Raw genomic sequence first — 23,505 nt, 5'->3', positions numbered from 1 at the left:
CGCATGTGCCGGAGCAATTGGAACAGAAGCAGTGGGCGCGTGTGTGCACTTTCCGTACAACAAGATGGCACCCCTAACACGGTCACTTCCTGTGATTTAGGCCGGCACGTGAGCGTGCGTGAATAAGTAGGGTAGCGGCCGGGTTCGAGCTGCTGCGGTGGCTGACGAGGGATGGTAATCCTATCCTTTCTTTCACCGGTTCCTCGGTGATGCTGGGCGAAGGAAGAATGGCAGCGGCGGAAGTAGCAGGACAGGCTGCCGGCAGTAGTAGCGGCACTAACCACAGCGGCAGCAGTGGCACCGGCACCGGCACCGGAGGCCTCGTTACTGATGGCCAGGCCCCGTCCTCGGAGCGGGAGCAGCGAGTGCGCGGCTTGAGCGCCTTCTTGAGGACCCACCTCGGGCCTTACGAACCGGTCCTGACAGCTCTACAGGCCACGCTCACCTGGGAGAAGCCAGCAAGGAGCGCTCTTGGCTGGGTTGGCGCTCACGCAATATTCGGGTGAGCAGCCTTAGGAAGGAGGAGGATACGGGGATGTGGAAATGAAGGGATTTCTGGGCATAGAGGAAGGGGAGCAACCGTTTCGGGACCGAGAGTGAAAATCTCTGGTTAGCGGCTTCTCAGGATGGTATACATACATACATACATACATACATACATACATACATACATACATACATACATACATACATACATACATAAGGGGTCCTTGGTGCTCTCTGAATTGCTTGTTTTCTTGCAACCCTGAGCTACAAATATTCTCCTTTACAAATACTCTCTCTCTCTCTCTGTCACACACACACACACACACACACACACACACACACACACACACACACACACACACACACACACACACACACACAGAGAGAGAGAGAGAGAGAGAGAGCACTGGGATATATACCAATGGAAGAAATTGGAAATCAGTGGGAATAGGTACAATAAGGCGATTCTTCTCTAGAAAAGCAGGCCAATGTTGATGTTGTATAGAGGATGCAAGATTTCATTCCCAGGGTGGTTCTGCTCACAACAGCTCTGATTAAAAAGCCCCTCATAATTAGGAGTGCAAAAGATTAATCTTATTTCCATTATTATGATCTAATTGAACGGGAATGGGAAAATAAAGCACAGAAAAACTTGTCCTGGGCCTGAAAGGCTTTTTGATACCTTGTTTATTGCTGTTATTTTTGGGGGGTGGGGGTCCTTATTTGAAGTGAAAGTATTTGTGTAAAGGTCAGTGTTTTAGTGCATACTTACCAAGAGAAGCCTGTAAAAACCATTGCCTAATTAAATAGCCTGCTAGGCAAATTAAATCATATTGAGTTCATGAAGTTTTGCTTTTTGCTGAAAATGTACATAAGTTAAAGGCGTGTTGGCTAAATCTAAATTGGAATTCTTTATAAACTTAATGGAATTATTAGAATGCTGTTTTATAAAGAAGATGTTGTAAGTTCATAGTGCAGCAAGGGCAGTAATTAGAGTAATACAGATGTTTTCCATTCTTTTTAGCAGTACCTTTTGAACTTTATGTATTTTTATAGATTTCCTTTACGTTTCTTATGCTGATTCTCATCACCACCAACGTGAAAACTATGTTCTTGCCCAGACAGATCTGATTCCATGTTGCAACTATGCTTCCAGATGAGTTGTTCTAGAGCAGGGGTGTCAAACTCATGGCACCACGTTGTTGTCATATGACATATTATGACTTTTCCCCCCTTCGCTAAACCAGGGTGGGTGTGGCCAGCATGTGACGCATCCGCCCCACGGGCCACAAGATTGGCACTCCTATTCTAGAGGAATCAGCTTGCTGGGTTGTTTCCCACTTCCAAAAAGCCATATGTTCTACTTCAACCCAAAGGACGCTGCAGCTTTTACTTCTTGAACAACTGAATTATGAAACAAAAATATAAACTGATAATAATGGAACAGAGGATTAGGTCAGGGAAATAGTGGAATATTTATCACATAGTTGAGGTTGAGAACTTTAGGAAGTTTTTGAAGTTTGGTTTTGTCACTGTGCAACAGAAAGTTTGTTTTTCTGAAAATGTGCCATTGGATTGTATTTTATTTTTGATATTGTTATTTTCTGTATTTATTGAGAAAGAAACCATTCCAAGGCATGTTCATTCTACAAGAAAGATAAAAAAAACAAATTGTCATTGTTATAGATACCCTGTTTTCCCGAAAATAAGACAGCATCTGATAATAAGCCCAATCGGCTTTTGAGCACATGGCCATAAGACCAAGTGCTTATTTCATGGTTCAAAAAAATATAAGACAGGGTCTTATTTTGGGGGAAACATGGTAGGAATTTGAATACTTTGAATGAATTTTTCCGTTTTGATTAAATCATTGTAAGATGAATGCAGTTAATGTCTTGGTAGTTCAAATTGTTGCAATAAATGGATGCAGTTCCATCACAATAATGCTAATTATATTTGGCAAAGAATTGAACATATAGCTCTTATTCACTGAGGAACAAGCATGTTTTCAATTCTGTTTTCATAAAATGTGCTGATGTGTCATTTGATGACCACTGTTGAGTGATACTGTCTTTCATGGATTTAACAATAATGCTCAGTTTAGATTTGGCTTTAAAATAATTACTCCTTTAAAAAGCATTGTCAGTAATTCTGATTCCAACAATGAGAATGTACTTCAGTTAATTTTTTGTTTTTATTGTGTAATCATCCTTAATACATTATATATTGATGCAATGTTCTTTCATAATCAGTTATACAATATCAAATTGATAATTCTATTTTTAAAATTTTTATTAAAAGATTTTACACTTTTTTTGTAAATATAGAGAAACGTAGAAGATATTTTTAAACCATAAGTAAATGTATCCATGTTGATCCAAAAGAAAAAAAAACTCATTATAACCATATGAAAGTTATTAAAAGACTAAGATGCTTTCAGGTTCATCTAAATCAGGGGCATCCCACAGGCCGGATACATCAGGTGCAGGCCTTGCCCACCCCAGCTCCGCAAAGGGGAAAAACGTTGTGATACATCATCGGATGGCAACGTGATGCCACGAGTTTGACACCTGTGATCTAAATCATCATCAGTCTTTTTGTTAAGCCAAAAACATTCAATAAAAAATATCTTAAGTAAAAAAAGCTAATTGAAAAAAATAATGCAAACCACCCAATTTAGCAGAGGTGGTGTATTATGTAATTTATTCTTAAAGAGCTATTTTAGCTGGTGTTTCATGTCGTATCATTCAAAACTGGATTAAACCATAATTGGGAATTTTGATTTATACAAAACTATGGAAAACAAAAGAGAAATTTTAAAAGCTCTTTGGGTTATTTCTCTTCAATATCTTCTGCTCTCTGGCAATCTAGAGTTGGTAACAATGCAGCATTATTTATCCTGACTTCTGTTTGGTGGCCCAGGTAAGTTTTTCTGTTCTTTTTATATTATATAATAATCCCCTCTCAAAAAAACAACAACAGTGTTGCACTAACTGGATTTATTTTCCTTTAGGTTTTTTGCCCTGACCTCTCTTCATCTGATATTCTTAGTTGCATTCACCCTAATACTAATAGTATGTTTAGATCAGTGGAAGAATAGAATCTGGCCTGAAATAAAAGGTATGCTCATTTTCCTTTTGATAACTACATCTCATTTATAATTTCTCATCTGCTATAATTATATGATTACCAGACTCAAAATCTGGTAATAACTGAAGGTAAATGAGAATTTTGAAAATCCTCAAGGTTCTCTGATACCAGAAAATATGTGTGCCTCCGTCTGGTTGTAAGAGAAAGGATTGCTTACACTGCTAGTCTGTACACAACAGTATCAAGTGAGAAAAATAATAGTATTTTACAGCTATAGTAAGCCAACTTTTAAAAGAAAATTGTAATAGTTTTCAATCCAAAAATATATTAACATTGGATATAAAAAATAGCACTATTCATTTTTAAATGCCTGAATACATAGAAGGTAATTTGCCATGTGGAGTTCACAGTTGAAGAAAATATGTACAGTAGTGTAGGCCAGCCTGGGAGAAATGTTTTTTTCCCTTATGTTATGGAACTGTAAATTTTTTTAAAAAATATTCAAGTGACATAATATAGAAAATGCTTTTACATATTCACTTCCACCCAAATGTGGATCAAAGCCTGGTATAAAGTTGTACTTTTTATGAAATAAAAAGAAAAAATGTTGTAATAATTAGTGGAGAATTATCAGATTTACATTTAGATTTAATTAAAATAAACATTGTTAAATTAAATGGCAAAATGCCATTCAAAAGCCATGTGCAACCTTCAGCCTAGAAAAAAATATGCAGCCCTGATAGAGCATACTAGTCATCTGCCTAGTCATCTGTCATTAGGAAATCAAGATTTAAATTTTTGATTCCATAGAACACAATAAGAGAATTTGTTGAGGTACCAGCCTATAGATCCATGTTTTTTTAACCATTTATTGAATAAACCATAATTATTGATAAGCCATTGGCTACAAACTGCAATTCACATTTCACAGAATATACCAAGTGAAAGCCAAAAACTGCATTATGATTTAGAGTGTTGTATATACTTGCCCATATACCTTCAATCCAATCTGTGTCACTAAATTCTTCTAAGGACAAACAGCCGCTCTAAATTCCTTAGAAAGATTCAAGTTTAATAGCTGTTTAGTTGGTTTCTTCCTAAAACAGTTATTGACGTTTATTGTAGGCCAACAATATTTTTCAAAGGTGATGGACAAATACATATAAGACTATAAAAGTTCTATTTAGTTTTTTCCCAGTGTTGTCAACTGGTAAAGATCTAAATACCAGTCAACCTAGTAATTATTGATTTGGATCATTACCAGTTGACAACACTAGGTGGGTCTGGATCTTAACTGAAATCTCTGTATTTCCATACTGCAGTATTATCAGTCTAGTGTAATGATATTTAGTAAAGGAATTTGTATTATTTTCCTAAATAACTGCAGAAAGAAGGAAAGGAGGATATGTAACTGAGTTTCCTAAACAGTTTACAAACCACAATATCCATTCTGTTTTCTATTCATGACCATCAGTAATAAAATGCCATGTCAACTTATGTTTTAATTATTCAGCTTAGTATATTTCCAGGCATTATTTCAGATCTAATCCTGTTGTATCTTTAATGTTTTAGCAGTAAGACCTGATCAACTAGACAATGGAAGGTATGAAAAATCAAGTCACCTTAATTATGTATTTTTATTTTTTTTTTTTTTTTTTTTTTTTTTTTTTTTTTTTATTCAAAAAGTTTTACAAAATTTTTTTCCCCCCTTTCCCCCCTCCCTTCGCAACCCCCCTCCCCCCCCCGACTTCCCGGAACGAGCACAAGGTATAGTTAAAAGTAAAACAAACATATGCTAAAAAGTTTTCGTCCCAACTTAATTATACCCCTACAATCATCATTTCCTAACTTCCCCCAAAAACAATCAAAAATAATACATCATAATCATTCAAAAACAGTCTGATAACTCTTAGTCTGATATCTCGTTGAATATAGTCAATCCATTTTTCCATTCCTTTAAGTATCTTTCTTGCGTATTGTCTTTCAAAAGGCTGATATCTTAGCCATCTCAGCCAAATTGGCAACTTTCAATATCCATTCTTGTATTGTTGGTACTTCTTTTTTCTTCCAATATTGTCCTATTAGTAATCTTGCTGCAGTTATTAGATTTAAAATCAATTTAGTCTCAATTACTGTACAATCCGTAATAATTCCCAACAAGAAAAATTGCGGCAGGAACTTTATCTTCTTTTCAGAACATTTTGTAAAATCCACCAAATTTTTATCCAAAAGGCCTTTATGTCCTTACAAGTCCACCAAATGTGAAAATATGTAGCGTCATCACAATTACATCTCCAACATTTTGCTTGCATTTCTGGATACATACACGATAATTTTTTAGGATCTAGATGCCATCTATAAAACATTTTATATAAATTTTCCCTCAGATTCTGTGCCTGCGTGAATTTAACATTTCTAACCCAAATTCTTTCCCACGTTTCCAATAATATTGGCTCCTGAAAATTTTGTGCCCACTTTATCATACAGTCCTTTACCAAGTCCCTTTCAGAATCTATTTCAAGTAACACATTATACAATCTCTTTATATGCTCCTGAGACTGATTTCTAATTTGCTTTACCAAATTTCCCTCGTTCTGCTCTATACCAATTTTTTGATCTCCCTTCCATCTAGCATGTAATTGCTCATATTGAAACCAAGTATAATTTCCCTTCCTCTCTTAATACTTGCAGAGATTTTAACTGCAAATTACCTCTTTCAGTATACAAAAGATCTTTATATGTAATCATTTCCTGATTCTGTTCTATGTTTATATTTTCTACTGTATGTCTAGGACTTGCCCATATAGGAACCTTATAATTTAGTTTATAAGAGTATTTTTCCAAACACATGAAGGGCATTTCTTAGCACATGATTTTTAAAGGCCTTATCCACTTTTTGTCATAAATTAAATATGCATGCCATCCATATAACAAATCATAACCTTCTATATTCAAAATTCTGTCCTCTGTTAAATTAAACCAATCACTTATTGCAGAGAGAGCAGCTGCTTCATAATATAATTTAAAATTAGGCATTTTAAACCTCCCTTTCCGAGAATCTTGAATTATTTTCATTTTAACCCTAGCTTTTTACCTTCCCATATAAATTTGTTAATTCCTTCTGCCATTCCTCAAGATTCTTATCTTTCTTAATTATTGGTATCATCTGAAAGAGGAATAAAAATCTAGGTAAAACATTCATTTTAATAGCAGCAATTCTCCCCAGCAAAGATAATTGCAATTTTTCCAAACAATCAACTCCTTCTGAACTTTTGCCATAAAACCTCATAGTTATTCTTATACAATTTCACATTTGATGACGTAATATAAACCCTAAATACTTAACCTTCTTTACAATTTCAAATCCTGTTACTTCCTCTAGTTTTCTTTCTGTTGTCTGGCCATATTTTTATTATCACTTTTTGTCTTTTCTGATTTACCTTAAACCCTGAGACATTCCCATATTGATCAATTATTTCCAACAAAGATTTACTAGAATTTATAGGGTTTGTTAAAGTAATCACCAAATCATCTGCAAAAGCTCTTAACTTATATTCATACTGTCTAACTCTAATTCCCTCTATCTCCTTTACTTCTCGTATTTTATCCAATAATGGTTCTAGAGTTAAAATAAACAATAATGGTGATAAAGGACATCCCTGTCTTGTTCCTTTCGCAATCTTAAAAGGTTCTGTTAAGCTACCATTGATTATAATCTGTGCTGTTTGCTCTACCACCACTTGATCTTCATTTTTATCCAATTTGATTTGCATTCCCCCCATTCTATTTTCTATTTGTTGATTTGACTGAGCAATTTCTTGCACCTCCTCCTCCACCACCTCCAGTCTTTTTGCCAAACCTTGAAAAGCCATTAAGATATCTTCTCTTATTTTTTTATTATTCTCTTTTATTTCTTCTCTTATTTTCTCATTATTATCCATAATCTCCTTAAACCTTTCTTCAGACACTTTCCCTTGCTCTTTAATCAAATCTTCTAAAGCTGGTTCAGAACCCCTTCTGCCCCCAGTCTTAGGTGGTTTAGTAGCCATTTCAGTTTTAAAATTCACAAAATATAAGTCTAGAAACTTCTCTTCTCCCCTTTAAGTATAGGAGAGCTCAGTTCACTTCATTAAAATCCACACATAACATTTCTTATCTTCTTAGTTGCACAGACTGTTTAAAATTCCATTCGTCATTTTCACTCCCGTTCAGGCGCCATCTTAGAGTCAATTAGAACAAAGGAAAAAAAAATTCTCTTTTTTAGAAAGTAGAAGTCAGGAAATCAAAAATACTTGCAATCCAATAATCGTCCGCTTGCACTCATTCCGTCTGCTTAAAGAGATCCATAAAGATAAGACAATTAGCAGAGATGGACACCTTCTTCTTTTCCTGCTTTTGCAGTGACGCACTGAAGTCGGAGATGGCAGAAATATTTATGGGACCCCTCGACCCTTCGAAGCTCTGCTTAATTAAAACAAAGCCTCTGGGGAGGTCTACCAACATTCCTGCGCTCTTATCTTTTCTCTTTCATCCAGAGAAAAAGATTAAAGCCGGCTTTTCCTGGCTTTACGATGTTCAGTGCGGAGCCCCTTTAATTAGGGCTCAGCGAAGGGGTGGAGCCACCCGGAAGTCCAATTATGTATTTTTATTGTCTGTACAGGTAGTCCTCAACTTACAACCACAATTGAGCCCAGGATTTATATTGCTAAGGGAGAAATTTGTTAAGTGAATTTTGCTTAGTGACTTTTATGACTTTTCTTGCCACATTTATTAAGTGAATTTTTTTTTTATTTTAATTTATATCCCGCCCTTCTCCGAAGACTCAGGGCGGCTTACACAGTGTTAAGCAATAGTCTTCATCCATTTGTATATTATATACAAAGTCAACTTTTATTGCCCCCAACAATCTGGGTCCTCATTTTACCTACCTTATAAAGGATGGAAGGCTGAGTCAACCTTGGGCCTGGTGGGACTTGAACTTGCAGTAATTGCAAGCAGCTGTGTTAATAACAGACAGACTTAGTCTGCTGAGCCACCAGAATCACTGCAATTGTTAAATTAGTAACACGGTTGTTAAGTGAATCTGGTTTCCCCATTGACTTTGCTTGTCAGAAGATTGCAAAAGGGGATCACCTGACCAGGGACACTACAACTGTCATAAATGTGAGTTGGTTGCACATCACATTACTATGGTGATGCTGCAACGGTCATAGGTTGAAAAACAATCATAAGTCACTCTTTTCAGTACCATTGTAACTTTAAAAGTCACTAAGTGGACTGTTGTATGTTGAGGACTACCTGCATATGGCTTGCATAGCTATAAAGATTTGTTATAATTAGCAGCAAAAGACATTTAAATACTGTCTGTTTAAGAACAGTCATCTTATTTCTAAAAATAAGAATCTTATTCTGTAAATAGTTTTGTTTTGGTCCTTCTTTCTTCAATTTACTTCTGTGAAGATGGATCTCTAATTTCATTTTAGCACGTCACCACATTTGGAGGGAGCATCCTGCTGGAGCCGATGAGAGTGACAGTGAAGAAGAGCTTGCTGCTTTTTAATTGCTCTGAGTTCATAGTCAAGATTGTTTACGGGAAATTAATTACCTCTTTAAAATGCAAACTAGAACTATTTCCAAAGATGAATTCTTTGGCTCATGTCCAATTTATACTATTCACGAAAAGTCTTATTAACTTCTATGAATTTGTTTGCCATAATGCGATTTGTTAAAATCTATTACTGCTGTAACAGATTCCTAACTCAGAAAATACTTTCTCTGTTTAAGTACCTATGCATTTTAATGAAAAGGCAGATGACATTTTATCTATTAAGATTGGAGGTCAGTATAGCAGAGTAAAAGTTCTATTGTTATGGATTTGAGCAGGACAAATAACACTTTAGCTTTTAGCTCTAAGGTGTACATTACAAATATTAATGATCTTTGTAAGTGAAATGCAGCTATTTGAAAACTGTGCTCAGTGTATTTGTATTTTACAATGAAGTAAAATATAATCTGATTTTTTTCAGCTGGGGTTTTGTCCATCCTCGACTTTTGAGTGTTCCTGAACTATGCCACTTTTTGGCCAAAGGATGGATCACAGGAGACAGCTTCATGAGAAGCCTGCTGAGTTTCAAAAAGCAAAATCCTGGCAAGGTGAAAAACAATCTCAAGTAGTAGTTGCAACCATGTGTTAATTGTGGGATGGGGAAAAGCTACCCCAAAGCAAAAACCTGAGAAAAGGGGATGTTTGAATATTCTGCATAAGAGTATAATATACCTGTGTCTGTGTTATATAAATTATACATATAAGAAAAGGGAAATTGGAAAAATAAGGGGATACAAAAATAAGGGGATACAAAAATAGAGAATATAGCACATCCCATTTATATTTCATGCAGCTTTCAACCATCATCTAATTGCCTTAGATTCTTTCCCCATTGCCCATATGTTGAAGGCAACTGAAATCGATAACTCCTGCCATGCTCCAATCTCAGCTACATATATAATTTCAGTTTGATACCACTTCCCCAAAAAGCAGTTTGTTGGCAGCACTTCAAATATACCTACAATTGTCTTGAGTCATAACCAGTTTGCCTAACACAAACTGATTTCAAGATTTTGTTTTGTTTTTGCAGTTCTGCCTTTTAGCTTGTGGTGTCCTTACATTTTTGGCTGTCTTAGGATACTACATCCCTGGTGTGTGTCTTGCCTATATTATAAGTGAGTATCAAAGGAACAACTGGATACTAGAATACTTTCCTTATAAAGGGGGGGGGATCATTTATAAACATTTTAAAATGCAGGGTCAAAAAGTGAGTTAACCATACCCAATTTGAATTTGCTGTGGTGCACTGTAAAATGTTCATTATAGCAACCTCACTTTTTACCCAAAATGTTTCTTGGAGGTGTTTATAGAATAGTAGTCTTCTAATCACCCTTTTTCTCCAGTGCTTTCTTTCTTATTGTGGCCACTTGCTGTATACCATAACCTGAGCCAACATCTGTACACCAAACTACAGCCAGCTCTGCAACGGTTAGACTTCAGTGTTCGTGGCTATATGATGTCCAAACACAAGGAGAGACAGTGTGAGTCTGACACTAACTTTCATCATTCTTTGAGTGCAAGAAGCTTTTTTTTTTTTTACATTTTGTCAATTGTATCTTTTTGTTGTTACACAAAAGACTTCGCATCTCTTTGCTTTGCATGGAATTATTAAATATGCTTATGGAATATTGACAAACTTTTCCCTATCCTAAGCAATTTTTTTTTTGGGAAATGGCCATTTCATGTAGATGTTCAAATTCTAGAATCTTATTCTGTAAATAGTTTTGTTTTGGTCCTTCTTTCTTCAATTTACTTCTGTGAAGATGGATCTCTAATTTCATTTTAGCACGTCACCACATTTGGAGGGAGCATCCTGCTGGAGCCGATGAGAGTGACAGTGAAGAAGAGCTTGCTGCTTTTTGTCCTAAGGTAAAAGTAGGACAGACTTTGGAAAAGAGTAACATATTATTGAGATTTGTGGAAAGAGTGCAATGGGGAGTGTTGTTGTTGTTGTTGTTGTTGTTGTTGTTATTATTATTATTATTATTATTATTATTATTATTATTATTATTATTTAATTTGTATACCGCCCTTCTCCCGAAGGACTCAGGGCAGTGAACAACCAAATAAAATACAAACACAAGCACATACAATATTAAAAACAACCCTTAAAAAACTTATTCAATTAGCCAAAAATTTAAAATACGAATTACACCCTATAAAATTACAGAAATTTAAAACCCATTAAATTAAATTAAAATTTTAAAAATCAAGCCAGTCCAGCCATACGAAATAAATAGGTTTTAAGTTCGCGGCGAAAGGTCCTAAGGTCAGGTAATTGTCGAAGTCCAAGGGGAAGCTCGTTCCACAGGGTAGGAGCCCCCACAGAGAAGGCCCTCCCCCTGGGGGCCGCCAGTTGACACTGTTTGGCTGACGGCACCCTAAGGAGTCCCTCTCTATGGGAACACACCGGTCGCTGGGAGATAGAAGATGGCAGTAGACGGTCCCGTAAGTATCCCGGTCCTAAGCCATGGAGCGCTTTGAAGGTGGTAACCAATACCTTGAAGCGCACCCGGAAAACAACAGGTAGCCAGTGCAGTCTGCGCAGGATCGGTGTTACATGGGAGCTCCGAACCGCTCCCTCAATAACCCGCGCAGCCGCATTCTGGACTAGCTGGAGTCTCCGAGTGCTCTTCAAGGGGAGCCCCATGTAGAGAGCATTGCAGTAGTCCAAACGAGAGGTAACGAGAGCATGAGTGACTGTGCATAGGGCATCCCAGTCCAGGAAGGGACGCAACTGGCGGATCAGGCGAACCTGATAAAAAGCTCTCCTGGAGACGGTCGTCAGATGTTCTTCAAAGGACAACTGCCCATCCAGGAGCACGCCCAAGTTGCGCACCTTCTCCATTGGGGCCAACGATTCGCCCCCAACAGACAGCCTTATCTGCAGCCGACTGTACTGGGGTGCCGGCATCCACAGCCACTCCATTTTGGAGGGATTAAGTTTGAGCCTGTTCCTCCCCATCCAGACCCGTATGGCTTCCAAACACCGGGACAGCACTTCGACAGCTTCGCTGGGGTGGCCTGGGGTGGAAAAATACAGCTGAGTGTCATCAGCGTACAGTTGGTATCTCACCCCAAAACCACTGATGATCTCACCCAGCAGCTTCATATAGATGTTGAACAGGAGGGATGAGAGAATCGATCCCTGCGGCACCCCACACATGAGGCACCTCGGAGTCGATCTCTGCCCCCCTGTCAACACCGTCTGCGTCCGGTCAGAGAGGTAGGAGGAGAACCACCGATAAACGGTGCCTCCCACTCCCAACCCCTCCAACCGGCGCAGCAGGATACCATGGTCGATGGTATCGAAAGCCGCTGAGAGGTCTAATAGGACCAGGGCAGAGGAATAACCCTTGTCCCTGGCCCTCCAAAGATCATCCACCAATGCAACCAAAGCTGTCTCTGTACTGTATCCGGGCTGAAAGCCGGACTGGAACGGGTCTAGATAGACAGTTTCATCCAGGTACTGGGGTAGCTGACATGCCACCGCACTCTCTACAACCTTCGCCGTGAAGCGAAGATTGGAGACTGGCCGGTAATTCCCTAAAACAGCTGGGTCCAGGAAAGGCTTCTTGAGGAGAGGTCTCACCACCGCCTCTTTCAAGGCAGCGGGAAAGACCCCCTCCCGCAAAGAAGCATTTGTAATCCCCCGGAGCCAGCCTCGTGTCACCTCCTGCGTGGCCAGCACCAACCAGGAGGGGCACGGATCCAGTAAACATGTGATGGCATTCAACCTACCCAGCAACCTGTCCATGTCCTCGGGAGTCACAGGGTCAAAGTTATCCCAAACCACCTCAACAAGACGGGTCTCGGAACTCTCGCCTGGATCTACCCAATTTTGATCCAATCCGTCCCGAAGCTGAACGATTTTATCGTATAGATAACCGTTAAACTCCTCAGCACACCCTTGTAAGGGGTCCTCCCGCCTCTCCTGTTGAAGGAGAGAGGGGGTCACCCGAAACAGGGCGGCCGGGCGGTTATCTGCCAACGCAATGAGGGAGGAAACGTAAGAACGTTTCGCATCCCTCAATGCCACTAGGTAGGTCCTGTTATAGGACCTAACTAGTGTCCGGTCAGCCTCAGAACGGCTGGATCTCCAGGCACTCTCTAGGCATCTTCTCCGGCGTTTCATCTCCCTCAGCTCCTCGGAGAACCAAGGAGCTGGTCGAGACTGACGCCGGGTCAGAGGCCGCAAAGGCACGACACGGTCCAAAGCTCCAGCCGCGGCCTGTTCCCAGGCCGCAACTAGTTCTTTAGTCATGTCGTGGGCCAGATTCTCGGGAAACGGCCCAAACTCCGTCAGGAACCTCTCTGGGTCCATCAGGCGCCTGGGACGGAACCAACGCATTGGTTCCGTCTCCCTGCAGTGGTGGGTAGCGGTCAGAAAGTCCAGACGAAGGAGAAAATGATCTGACCATGACAAAGGTTCACAACGAAATCATTTAAAATCAGATCATTCAACCACTGGCTAGAGATAAAAATCAAGTCTAGGGTGCCTCCCCCAACGTGGGTAGGGCCGTCAACTAGTTGAGTCAGGTCCATGGCCGTCATGGAAGCCATGAACTCCCGAGCCGCCGAGGACGCCGCGCCGGTTGATGGCAGATTGAAATCCCCCATGACCAACAGTCTAGGGGTCTCAACTGCCAACCCGGCCAGTAACTCCAACAGCTCGGGCAGGGCTGTTGTCACGCAGCAAGGAGCCAGGTACGTGATCAGCAAGCCCACCTGAGTCCTACGACCCCACTTCACGTAGAGGGATTCACACCCAGCTATCTGAGGCACAGTGGTCTCCCTCGGCTCAAGACTCTCCTTAATAATAACCGCCACTCCACCACCCCTACCCTGGGCCCTCGGCTGATGGAATGCTCGGAAACCTGGTGGGCACATCTCCACTAGGGGAACCCCCCCTTCGGTGCCCAACCAGGTTTCCGTAATGCCCATAACGTCCGTGGTCCCTTCCTGAATTAGATCTAAAATCGGGGGCTTTGTTAACCACGGACCTAGCATTACATAATATCATCCGAAGGCCCAAGTCCCGAGTACTCTGGCCACTTGGGGAACGGGAAAATCCTGGGGGGCAACCGCTCTTAAACAGCGAGAGCGAACCCCCGAAACCTGATATGGCCCTCCCCTTCCGTCATATCTGCCTCTCCCGCTTACCGTATTGATAACTCGACCCTGATGAGCTGGAACGAAACCCTCCCCCGCTACCTTCGGACCTGTTAAATTACCGCGGCGAACACATGTTGGACTTAGCACCCTCCCTGATGGGTTTCCCCCCCCCACCCATCCCCCCCAGCCCAAACCCGTCAATTTCCCAACCCCCCTTAAAATTTCCATTAAAACTCCCCCTTAAAAAACGATTAAAACAGTTTGTTAAAAATCCCCTAAGCCTCCTAGATTTAGCATGCCAACTCTCGGGGTTCCAAAACCCCTCCTCAAGATGGGCCCTCGATAGTGTGGAGGGCCAAACCTGCGAGAGAGGGGAATCTCGCAGGGCAAGAAGGTCCGCATGACTTGAAGAATAATTTCTTCATGACTTGAAGAATGAAGTATCTATAAATGATTATTTACTACAGAGGTGATTTTTTTTTTAAATGATGCTATTGGATTTGTTTTGTAAAAATTGCATCTCAGGTACAGACTCTTCCTCCTTAGAGTAGTCAGATTTTCACCAATGCCAGCACTTTTGTTTTTATTTCCTAAAGGCCAGTGATCCCCAACCTTTCTGGCTCCACAAACTGGTGATGTGGGGGAGGGATGGTTTTGCATGCGCAATTGAAGCTTTGTGCACTCACCTGCTGCTTGTGTGGCCCAGGGTTTAGGTACCCCTGCTGTAGGACGCATTTCAACAGAATACAGAGAAGGAGACCAAACTTGTGACCATTCATATTTATTAATAGTTATTCAATAAACATACAACAAATCAACAAAAATTAAAAGTGTGCAGTAGCTATTATGGTGGTTGCTTGCTTTCAAGATTTTTTTTTTATACTTGCATATAACTGGATTCTGTGGTATGATTCCCTTAGTATAGCATATAAATATTTTTTGAGCAAATTTATATTTAGGATTAGTATATATAAATCAATTGTTAGTTCGTAATATTTAAATTTCATTGTGAGTAGGAGATTTTTAAATATGCTTATTTTTGATGATTTGAACTCTTCAAGTGAACTATTGGAGAAAAATAGAATTATTTACAGTTCTGCAAAAATTGGCATAGTTAAGAGTGGACAACTTACAGTATATATAATTTTTATTTTGCCACCCAGCTCCCAATAATTGAGTGGTTCACAACAATCAAAATGAAGCAATAAAACAAGAGGAAAAAGGATGATAGAAATAAGTATGTACAATTGCTTTTGTCAAAAGTATTCAAACCTGTTTTTTCCCCCCAAGTTGGATGATGCTGTGGTTGCCAAAGAACTGACTTTCTCTGACTCTGAGCATTCTGATGCAGAAGTGTCTTATACTGAGAATGGGACCTTCAATTTATCCCGTGGCCAAACACCATTGACAGAAGGTTCTGAGGGTATGTAGATATATGGAAAACATGCAAGATGCATTTGACATTAAATACCACCATTTTGAAGATCCATTGGGATAACAAAATAAAACAAAAACCAAACTATCCAGTATGAAAACACAATAGAGCTGCTCAAAAATGTTTGCACTTAAATTGGATGTTGAGGAGTGACACTGATATGGAAAGATAAATGCTAAGATCAACTGAATAATATGACTTTTTTATTTATTGAACAAGTACCTTTCAGAACTCAATATCTTTAATTTAATTACCCATTAAAATTCTCTTCAGACTTCGATGGCCACAGTGATCCAGAGGAATCTTTTGCTCGAGATCTTCCTGATTTCCCTTCTATCAACCCTGAGATTACAGGCATAGATGATGAGGATGACACCAGCATTGGCATTCCAAGCCTTTCCCCCCGTAACCAGGCCTGGGAACAGAACCAACAGTCTCATAAAAAGGAAGCAGTGACTTCAGAATCCCTCCTGAGTGAGCTTCCATTAATGCATAATCTGACAGATGACTTAGCTGGTTTTGTGACCAGGGGAATGATTCAGCTAGCCTTGTCAGGAACTTCACAGTCAGTTGCTGCGCATAGCAACAGACAGCAGCGAAGTGCCAAGGCCTTCCTTCGGACCTCCAGCTCAGAGCTGGATACAGATGCTGAAGGAGATGATTTTGAACTATTGGATCAATCAGAGTTGAATCAGATGGATCCTTCAAATTCCCGTGGTCAATAACAATTATCTAGCATTTGTTTTCTGGCTCCTTTATCTAATGGACCAGAATTAGAAGAGCCAGGTGCAGGAATAAGATATTACCGTACAGTTTTCATATCTAATCTGGCCTGGCAAATTTGGGAAATTGTATAAATTTTAGAACAAAACACTACTATAGCAGAATCACAAGAATTTGGCTCTTGTGACCTATACCTTTGTACTTTGCCATATGTTGCACTCTTAATTAATAAAAAAAGGAAAAAAAGTCCTGCCTGATTTATTAAATGACCCAGTAAATAGGCTTCAGATTTTGAGAAACAAGTCAGAAATTGTCTTGTAGTTAACAAACTTAAGTTCTTGAGAAATTCAGGTGAGTATTTTTCCCAGTTTTTGGTTTAGGATTTAAATTTTCAGTACTATTAGAAATATATATACACAGAGACACTGTATATGCGTTTGCATCTGTATAGACATATACATAAAGCTCCCAAGACCTTAGAGGTACTAGAAATTACTCCTATCTCTAGCAAGTATCTGCATGTAACGATTCCAAATACATAATTTATTTAAACCCTAGATGAAGTATTCTCACACAAAATAGCAATAATACACACAAAGAAATCTTTAAACTTTTGAATGAAGATTTCTTACCTTCTCTCTATGACAGTTCATGAAAGAATTGCCCTATTTCACTCTAGAAGTCATCAAATTTAATTATATTGATTTCAAAATTGGAATATATCTAAATTACCTATAGATACCCAGCAAGCAGTCTATCATACTGATATATCCCACTATTGTTGACATGCCCTTATTTCATGTTATCTGTAGCTGTTTAGTTCTCAGATGGATTCCTACTTTCTGAAGAAAAATATATTGCTTATTAAGAAAGCTAATTGATTTCTACTGAAAGATGACAAAGGTCAGAATCCTAAGAACAACTGCTCCAAGCTTTGAATACAGATTTCAAAATATAAAAGTGGGCTACACTGCCTAACGATACTTTTTTTAGGGAAATTTCCTAGGAATACAAAATAGGAACAAAATTACATCAAATGGAAAGGAGACATGTGTAATTCTGAGATAGCAGGAATGTTCCATTTGAAGACCAATTTCATGAGACTTAGTAGAATAGTTGGTATATCTTGGTTGTACTGTTTGCATTACTGTGAAGGTACATTCCATCTTAGTAAAACATCTGCTAATATCTGGATGTTATAAATACCATGTTTTCCCAAAAATAAGACCCTGTCTTATATTTTTTTGAACCCCAAAATAAGTGCTTGGCCTTATGTTTGGAGATATTTTGGAGCTCCTCTTGCTGTCTTACCCGATTTCCAGCTCTGTCTCCCTAACCCTAACCAGAGAAAATGGCGGGGACTGGCTGCACATGTGTTTAAATATTTTGGGGGAGGGCTTATTGGGGGGTCTTATTTTAGTGCTTGCACTCAAAAGCCCGATTGGGCTTAATTATCAGGTGTCTTATTTTAGGGAAACGGTACTATGGCACCAGAATACTGCTTGCGTCTTTCTGTTTTGAGTAAACCAGCAAAGGTGTTGTTTTTTGGTTTTTTGTTTTTTTTTGCTGCATTCATCTTAAAACAGTTTTGCAGACCTACGAAAAACAATCCTTCTTTTAATAATTCATATTGTGAGAAACCTACGAGTTAATTATTCTGGTGCTCTGTAATTTCCTGTACAGAATTCCATACACAAACTATTTCTATACTAAACTATTGGAAGATTGTACCTTAGAAGTAATTATCCTTGATGGAAAGCATTCCTGGTGATTCTCTGAACAAGAGACTTGAATAAGTGCTGTGCTTTTATATTTTAAACATTTATTTAGGTTTGAACTACTTATAACAACTTGTGCATTTGCATATCCAGTTAGAAGGTCTTGCTCCATATTTCTATAGTAGCAATTCAATCTGTTATCGTTTTTGCAGACTGAGTAGTTTTGAGATTTACTATTATTTCCCAACATACAGCATTAAAAGACCTTCGTAAAATACTGCCTATTATTTTATTGGCCAGTAGTACTGTGATGTTAATGCTATATGACTAATAGCACATTCTTGCAGAGAATATTTGAGGAGGTAATACATTGTACATTTAAAACAGCTTGGTTTGATAGCATTTGTGTGGCAATATCATGGTATTTAATTGCCTTTTTGAGTGTTTATAGTATTGTAGAATATTTATAGTAAATTGTCTCATTGGAGAAGTTTTTAAAGTAAATAATTTTTTGATTTAAATGTATTGTTTATCATAGAAAACAAAATACAATACAGTAAAATAAAATGAAACAAAATGGAAATGGAAAACTGGCTATTTCATTAGATTTTATGTGATGTTGAATAGAAAAAGGTTTAGTGCAATAAGACCATCAATACCATCAAACACTCCTTCATTGTATTAATAGTTAAATATATTTTAAACATTTTATTGAGTGTTTTTATCTGCTGTATCTGCTGCAAAATAAAGTATTTGAGAAAAAAATCTGTTTGTTTCATTTCTCTAGCTCCAACAGTAAGACATTTTTTTGAATATTTTTCCTGTTGGCCCATAGTGTCATACAATTGTTAACTTAATTCAGCTGCTATTTTTGCACTGTTTCTCGTATAAACAAAACAAATTAGATCTGATAGTTATACTCACATATTGTGCTGTGCCATTTAAATACTAGTTATTGGAATATGATGTATTTATGTACAATTAAATTTATATCCTGTGTTTCCTTTAAGAGTGCAGGACAAGTTGTACAGGGATCTTTCATTTTATCTCTCCTGTTAACAGAGTTATGTTCACTTGAGATGAGAAAAAGTGATTGACCCAAGTCACTTAATGAGTGAGAGTGACTGAAGGTAAATTTGAACTTCACATTACATTGGCTATTTGTATATGTACCTTTTTTGGAGAAGTTTGCTTTTTGAAAGGTTTTTTAAAATGTATATTCTCCCATTGTTTTACCATCCATTGTCTCTCAACATAGTACAATTATTGTCTCTCAGTTTAATACAGCTATTCTTATAAAAGAATGGAAGCCCAAGAGGAACTAAGTTCAGTGTATCTTTGTCTTCCAGCACAAGTGCTCATACAAATTTTATTTGTATCTACTGCCATCCTTCAGGATATGGTGAGCTCATACAGGATTGGGGCACCAACAGAGAGAACTATTACTTTTGAGTTCCTGCTCTTTTCAGTCTCTGAATTGAGGGAATCCAGAGCATCACATCTTGAGCAGGACAGGTTCTCCAGAGTTCTTCTTGCAATCTCATGAGTATCCTCAGATTTACCTGAAGAGTCACCTTGGATAGTGAGATGGGTGGCATGTAAATTTATTAAATAAGATTTTACTATATACTGATTTAAAGGTGAAAACTAGCATCTGAAACCTGCAAAGTTATTTTGCTGAATCAACTTCTATCCATTATATACGCTGTTGCATTTGCATGCATTGCAGATTTCAGATTGCAGTCCCAAGTAGACCACTTTACCATACAGGTAAATCCTCATTTAGCAACTGTTTCAGACAGCAAATGCCATTACAATGGTAATGAAAAAGTAACCTGGTGACCAATGCCCACATTTGTGACCATATTGTCTTTCCCTTAGTCACATATTCACCATTAACAAATCAGTAGACATTTTCCTGTGTCCTGGGTTGTTGTTTTTTCTTTCTCCCTTTGCAGAGGGAGAATGCTTTCATAAATAATCTCTTCCTGAACTGCTTTTCTCTAGTATAGTGCTGCCCACAAGTTAACAAGCTCAGTTCTTCATAAGTTGATTATAACCTTGCAGTTGCTACCTGAAATTAACAAGACCCTAATCAATTTCATTTCCTTTTTTTTCTAAGTGGAGCTTCATAGCCCAGAGGCCAGTAGGCAAACAGCAGATCCCAATTACGGTATTCCTTTTCGAAATAAATGTGTGCATTTCTCACTGCATACCTGCTCACGCTCTTATAATCCATTTCTCTCCAACTGAAACAAATACATATATTAAACTCCTTTCTTACTAGTCATTCCATTACCAGGAAGAGCATCCCAAATGCTGGGAAAGTGAAGAAAGGGAGCTATAAAATTTTACCCAGCTTTCTCATGAGTTGAATTCTAGAAATATTTTTGCCATTTGGGGCCTTAATCTTTTTGAAGCTGTAAAGCAAAGAAAAGGCGAATTAAAATCACAGTCTTAGTATAACCCACTCCAGAGACAATAGAGAAGCCAAGCCACCCAATACTACAGAACAATCTTTTTGCCAGGATTCAATCTCAACTTTGATACCATCCAGATACTTACAGTATTTGCATAGCAACTTAGAACTTAAACAGCATTTTTTTTTTATTCTACATGAACCTGTTTGGGGAGAGGGAGGGAATCATCAGCAAACTGGTGATATTTCAACCCAATTTGATGACTGATTTTCTCCAGATACTTCAGAAGGACTAATCACAGATGTTGGACAAAGTGAGAAGACCTGAGTTCAAGTTTTCCCTTATGTATAAAAGCTAGCTGGATGATTGTGAACTGGTTGCATGGGATCTCTATGCAGTCACCAGAAGTCAAAGTCCATTTGAAGAATGCAAACAATAGAAGCTTTATATAGATTTTAAATATTGTGGTAAAGAAAAGGAACAATGTCATATTAAAACTGTGCCACTAAATTCGAACCTGAATAATGGTTTCTAACTTTCAACCAACATATTTTTCTTCTGCTCCAGTTCTATTTTAGGAGCTCAGTCTATACTAACCAGTAATCTACATATATGATAGTATCGGTGTCTTGAGATAAGTAGCTGGATCTCATTGACATTCTTTGAGCTGATGTTCTAATTTTCATTTATTCCTCTGTAGGATTATTCCTATGTTTAATTGCCTTATTTTAGGAATTTACCCAACATCTGAACTGGCAACTGCTATAAAAAGCAGCGGGTTCTTCAACAATATCATCTGTAAACTGCTATTATAGCAGGTTACAGATGATATTGTTGAAGAACCCACTGCTTTTTGCTGTCACCAGGATTCTCACCCCAATCCTTGTTTTAAGGGAATGGAGTGATGTGTGGAGTGTCTATGCCCCACTTCCAAATTTGTGATTAACTGTGGCCTATTAGCAATCTTTGTGGTCTTGAATGGAGAGCAGTGGTAGGATTCATCCAGATCGCACCACTTCGGGAGGACCAGTTGTTAACTTTCTGAGCAGTTTGGTGAACTGGTTGTTGGAAGAAATTAAGGCAGAGAACCGGTTGTTAAATTATTTGAATCCCACTACTGATGGAGAGTATAGAAATCAGTTTGAGTAAAGTTTGGAAGTCTTTTGTGGAAGGAAGCTCAACAGATAATGTTAGGCGCAAAGGAGATAAAGATGGTCTAAAATGGAAAACTACCTACTGATATGATGATCTATGCTTTAAAAGTGCAAAAACTGACTCAGAAGAAAGGAGGCAGTGAAGGCCGGGAATGTGATGTCTTGGATCAGCACATGCTTGGTGGAATCCAATGATTTTAGCACCAAGATTGCTGCAGTTGTGATCTCAAAAAAAATAAAATTTTCTGGGGAGATTACTAATAAGTCACATTAGGGTGACTCATCAGGTAAAATGTAAACTGAGGTGAGCCTAATCTAAAGAGAGTATATTGATCAGAGCAGTGGTGGAGGAATACCATTCCTGGTCAGCACTATCAGGAGGTGTTTCCGCCTACCAACTTGAATCTCTATCAGCTTACTTATTGAAAATGAAGCTAGAAGCTGTATTTGTACTTGAAAGATGTAGGAAGGGAAAAGCCAACCTGAGTGGTTTACCAGATTGCTTGATCCACTACTTAGTATGTTATAGTAAGATAATATATAATGTTTTATTCATTATTGGATTGATATTTTGTGTAATGTAGTGCCGCTTTAATATTATTGCAGGATTTTTTAAGTGGGGAAGCATTCCAATCCTGGTTTCAGTCTGAATATATGTATAGCAGCGGGCACTGGAGGGGCCATTCCAGGGAAAACAGAATCAACCATGTATCCTTAATCCTTATTTCCTATCCAATGATTGCAATCTTGAATCCTATAAATCTCAAGCTCTGAAGAATAAATGCCTGGTTTGTTTATAATAAAGTTCTACTCATCCATGATTTGGTAACATGTGTTGCAAAATGTGATATACCTATATATTGCAAACCTTCTGGGATTCTGCCCTCCTAGATTTTACATCAATCCTTATGCTAAATTTGGAGGAGAGGAGTTTATTTTCATTAATTAATAAATTAAAATACTTATAGGTTATATCTATAAAAAATATGTAGTTATTTTATATTAATGCTTGTGTATACTGTTGTGACAAAATAAAAAAAACAACCTAGGTGATCAAGAACTCTGCTTTTAAGATCTTGCTGGATGGCCATTCTGCTGCTTATATTAATCCCACAGAGATATTTTTAAATATGCCACAATTCCTAATAAAACACAAAATAGATTCACAGTTCAAATGGCTAAATTCTTGCAAGGCAAAGGTAAATACATTCTCATTTTCCAATATAGTGAGAATTTATCTAACCACAGAAAATGTAGTCCTCTCAAATAATCCTGTATTTATCTACTGTGCATTTACCAAAATAAATCATGATGACTGACAAGATAAAATGGTTATCAATATTGAGGCAGATGACATGCCCCATTGGATAGATGACACTCAACATGCTATTGAAGAAGAGCTTAGATTGTTATAAAATACTGATGATTATGATACTGTTTAGATCAGGGATATCAAACTCGCAGCATGGCAGCATCACCTGATGTATCGGGACTTTTTTCCCCTTTGCTAAACTGGGCATGGGCATGGTCAGCATGTGATGCATCCAGCTCGTGGGCCGGGCGTTTGACAGCCCTGGTTTAGATTAAAACTTTTAGGGATATCTAATTGCTGAAGCTGCAAAGATAGCATTATACTGAGAACATAGAGCATAAGAAATACTTACATGGGAAGATTCAACCCAGAGAAAAATTAAATGACTCAACCCAGCTTTTGAGGTATCAGTATTGGCTTCTGAGATATCAGCAAATTGAAATAAAT

The 23,505-nt window shown here is 38.3% G+C and overlaps 1 protein-coding gene across 1 annotated transcript; it reads left to right on the top strand.

The window, feature by feature from the left end:
* Nucleotides 1–45: 45 nt before the first annotated feature.
* Nucleotides 46–18,843, top strand: RETREG3 (reticulophagy regulator family member 3). Its single transcript, XM_058179559.1, has 9 exons — nucleotides 46–502; nucleotides 3,500–3,606; nucleotides 5,149–5,179; nucleotides 9,603–9,729; nucleotides 10,212–10,296; nucleotides 10,525–10,662; nucleotides 10,968–11,050; nucleotides 15,587–15,719; nucleotides 16,005–18,843. The coding sequence occupies exons 1-9, from the start codon at nucleotides 210–212 to the stop codon at nucleotides 16,454–16,456; spliced, it is 1,449 nt and encodes a 482-aa protein (XP_058035542.1). The 5' UTR covers nucleotides 46–209; the 3' UTR covers nucleotides 16,457–18,843.
* The last annotated feature ends 4,662 nt before the right edge of the window (nucleotides 18,844–23,505 follow it).

This window comes from Ahaetulla prasina, chromosome 4 (genome assembly GCF_028640845.1).
Source record: "Ahaetulla prasina isolate Xishuangbanna chromosome 4, ASM2864084v1, whole genome shotgun sequence".
Classification (NCBI taxonomy): Eukaryota; Metazoa; Chordata; class Lepidosauria; order Squamata; family Colubridae; genus Ahaetulla; species Ahaetulla prasina.
Note: the sequence above shows the minus strand (reverse complement) of the source record. Positions and strands in the feature narration are given on the sequence as shown.

Excerpts from the sequence above, each read along its gene's own strand:
- RETREG3 (XM_058179559.1), top strand. The coding sequence starts at position 210 with ATGCTGGGCGAAGGAAGAATGGCAGCGGCGGAAGTAGCAGGACAGGCT. Across the intron at positions 9,730-10,211 it reads AAAAGCAAAATCCTGGCAAG|TTCTGCCTTTTAGCTTGTGG; the intron begins GTGAAAAACAAT and ends TTGTTTTTGCAG. Across the intron at positions 10,297-10,524 it reads GTGTCTTGCCTATATTATAA|TGCTTTCTTTCTTATTGTGG; the intron begins GTGAGTATCAAA and ends CTTTTTCTCCAG.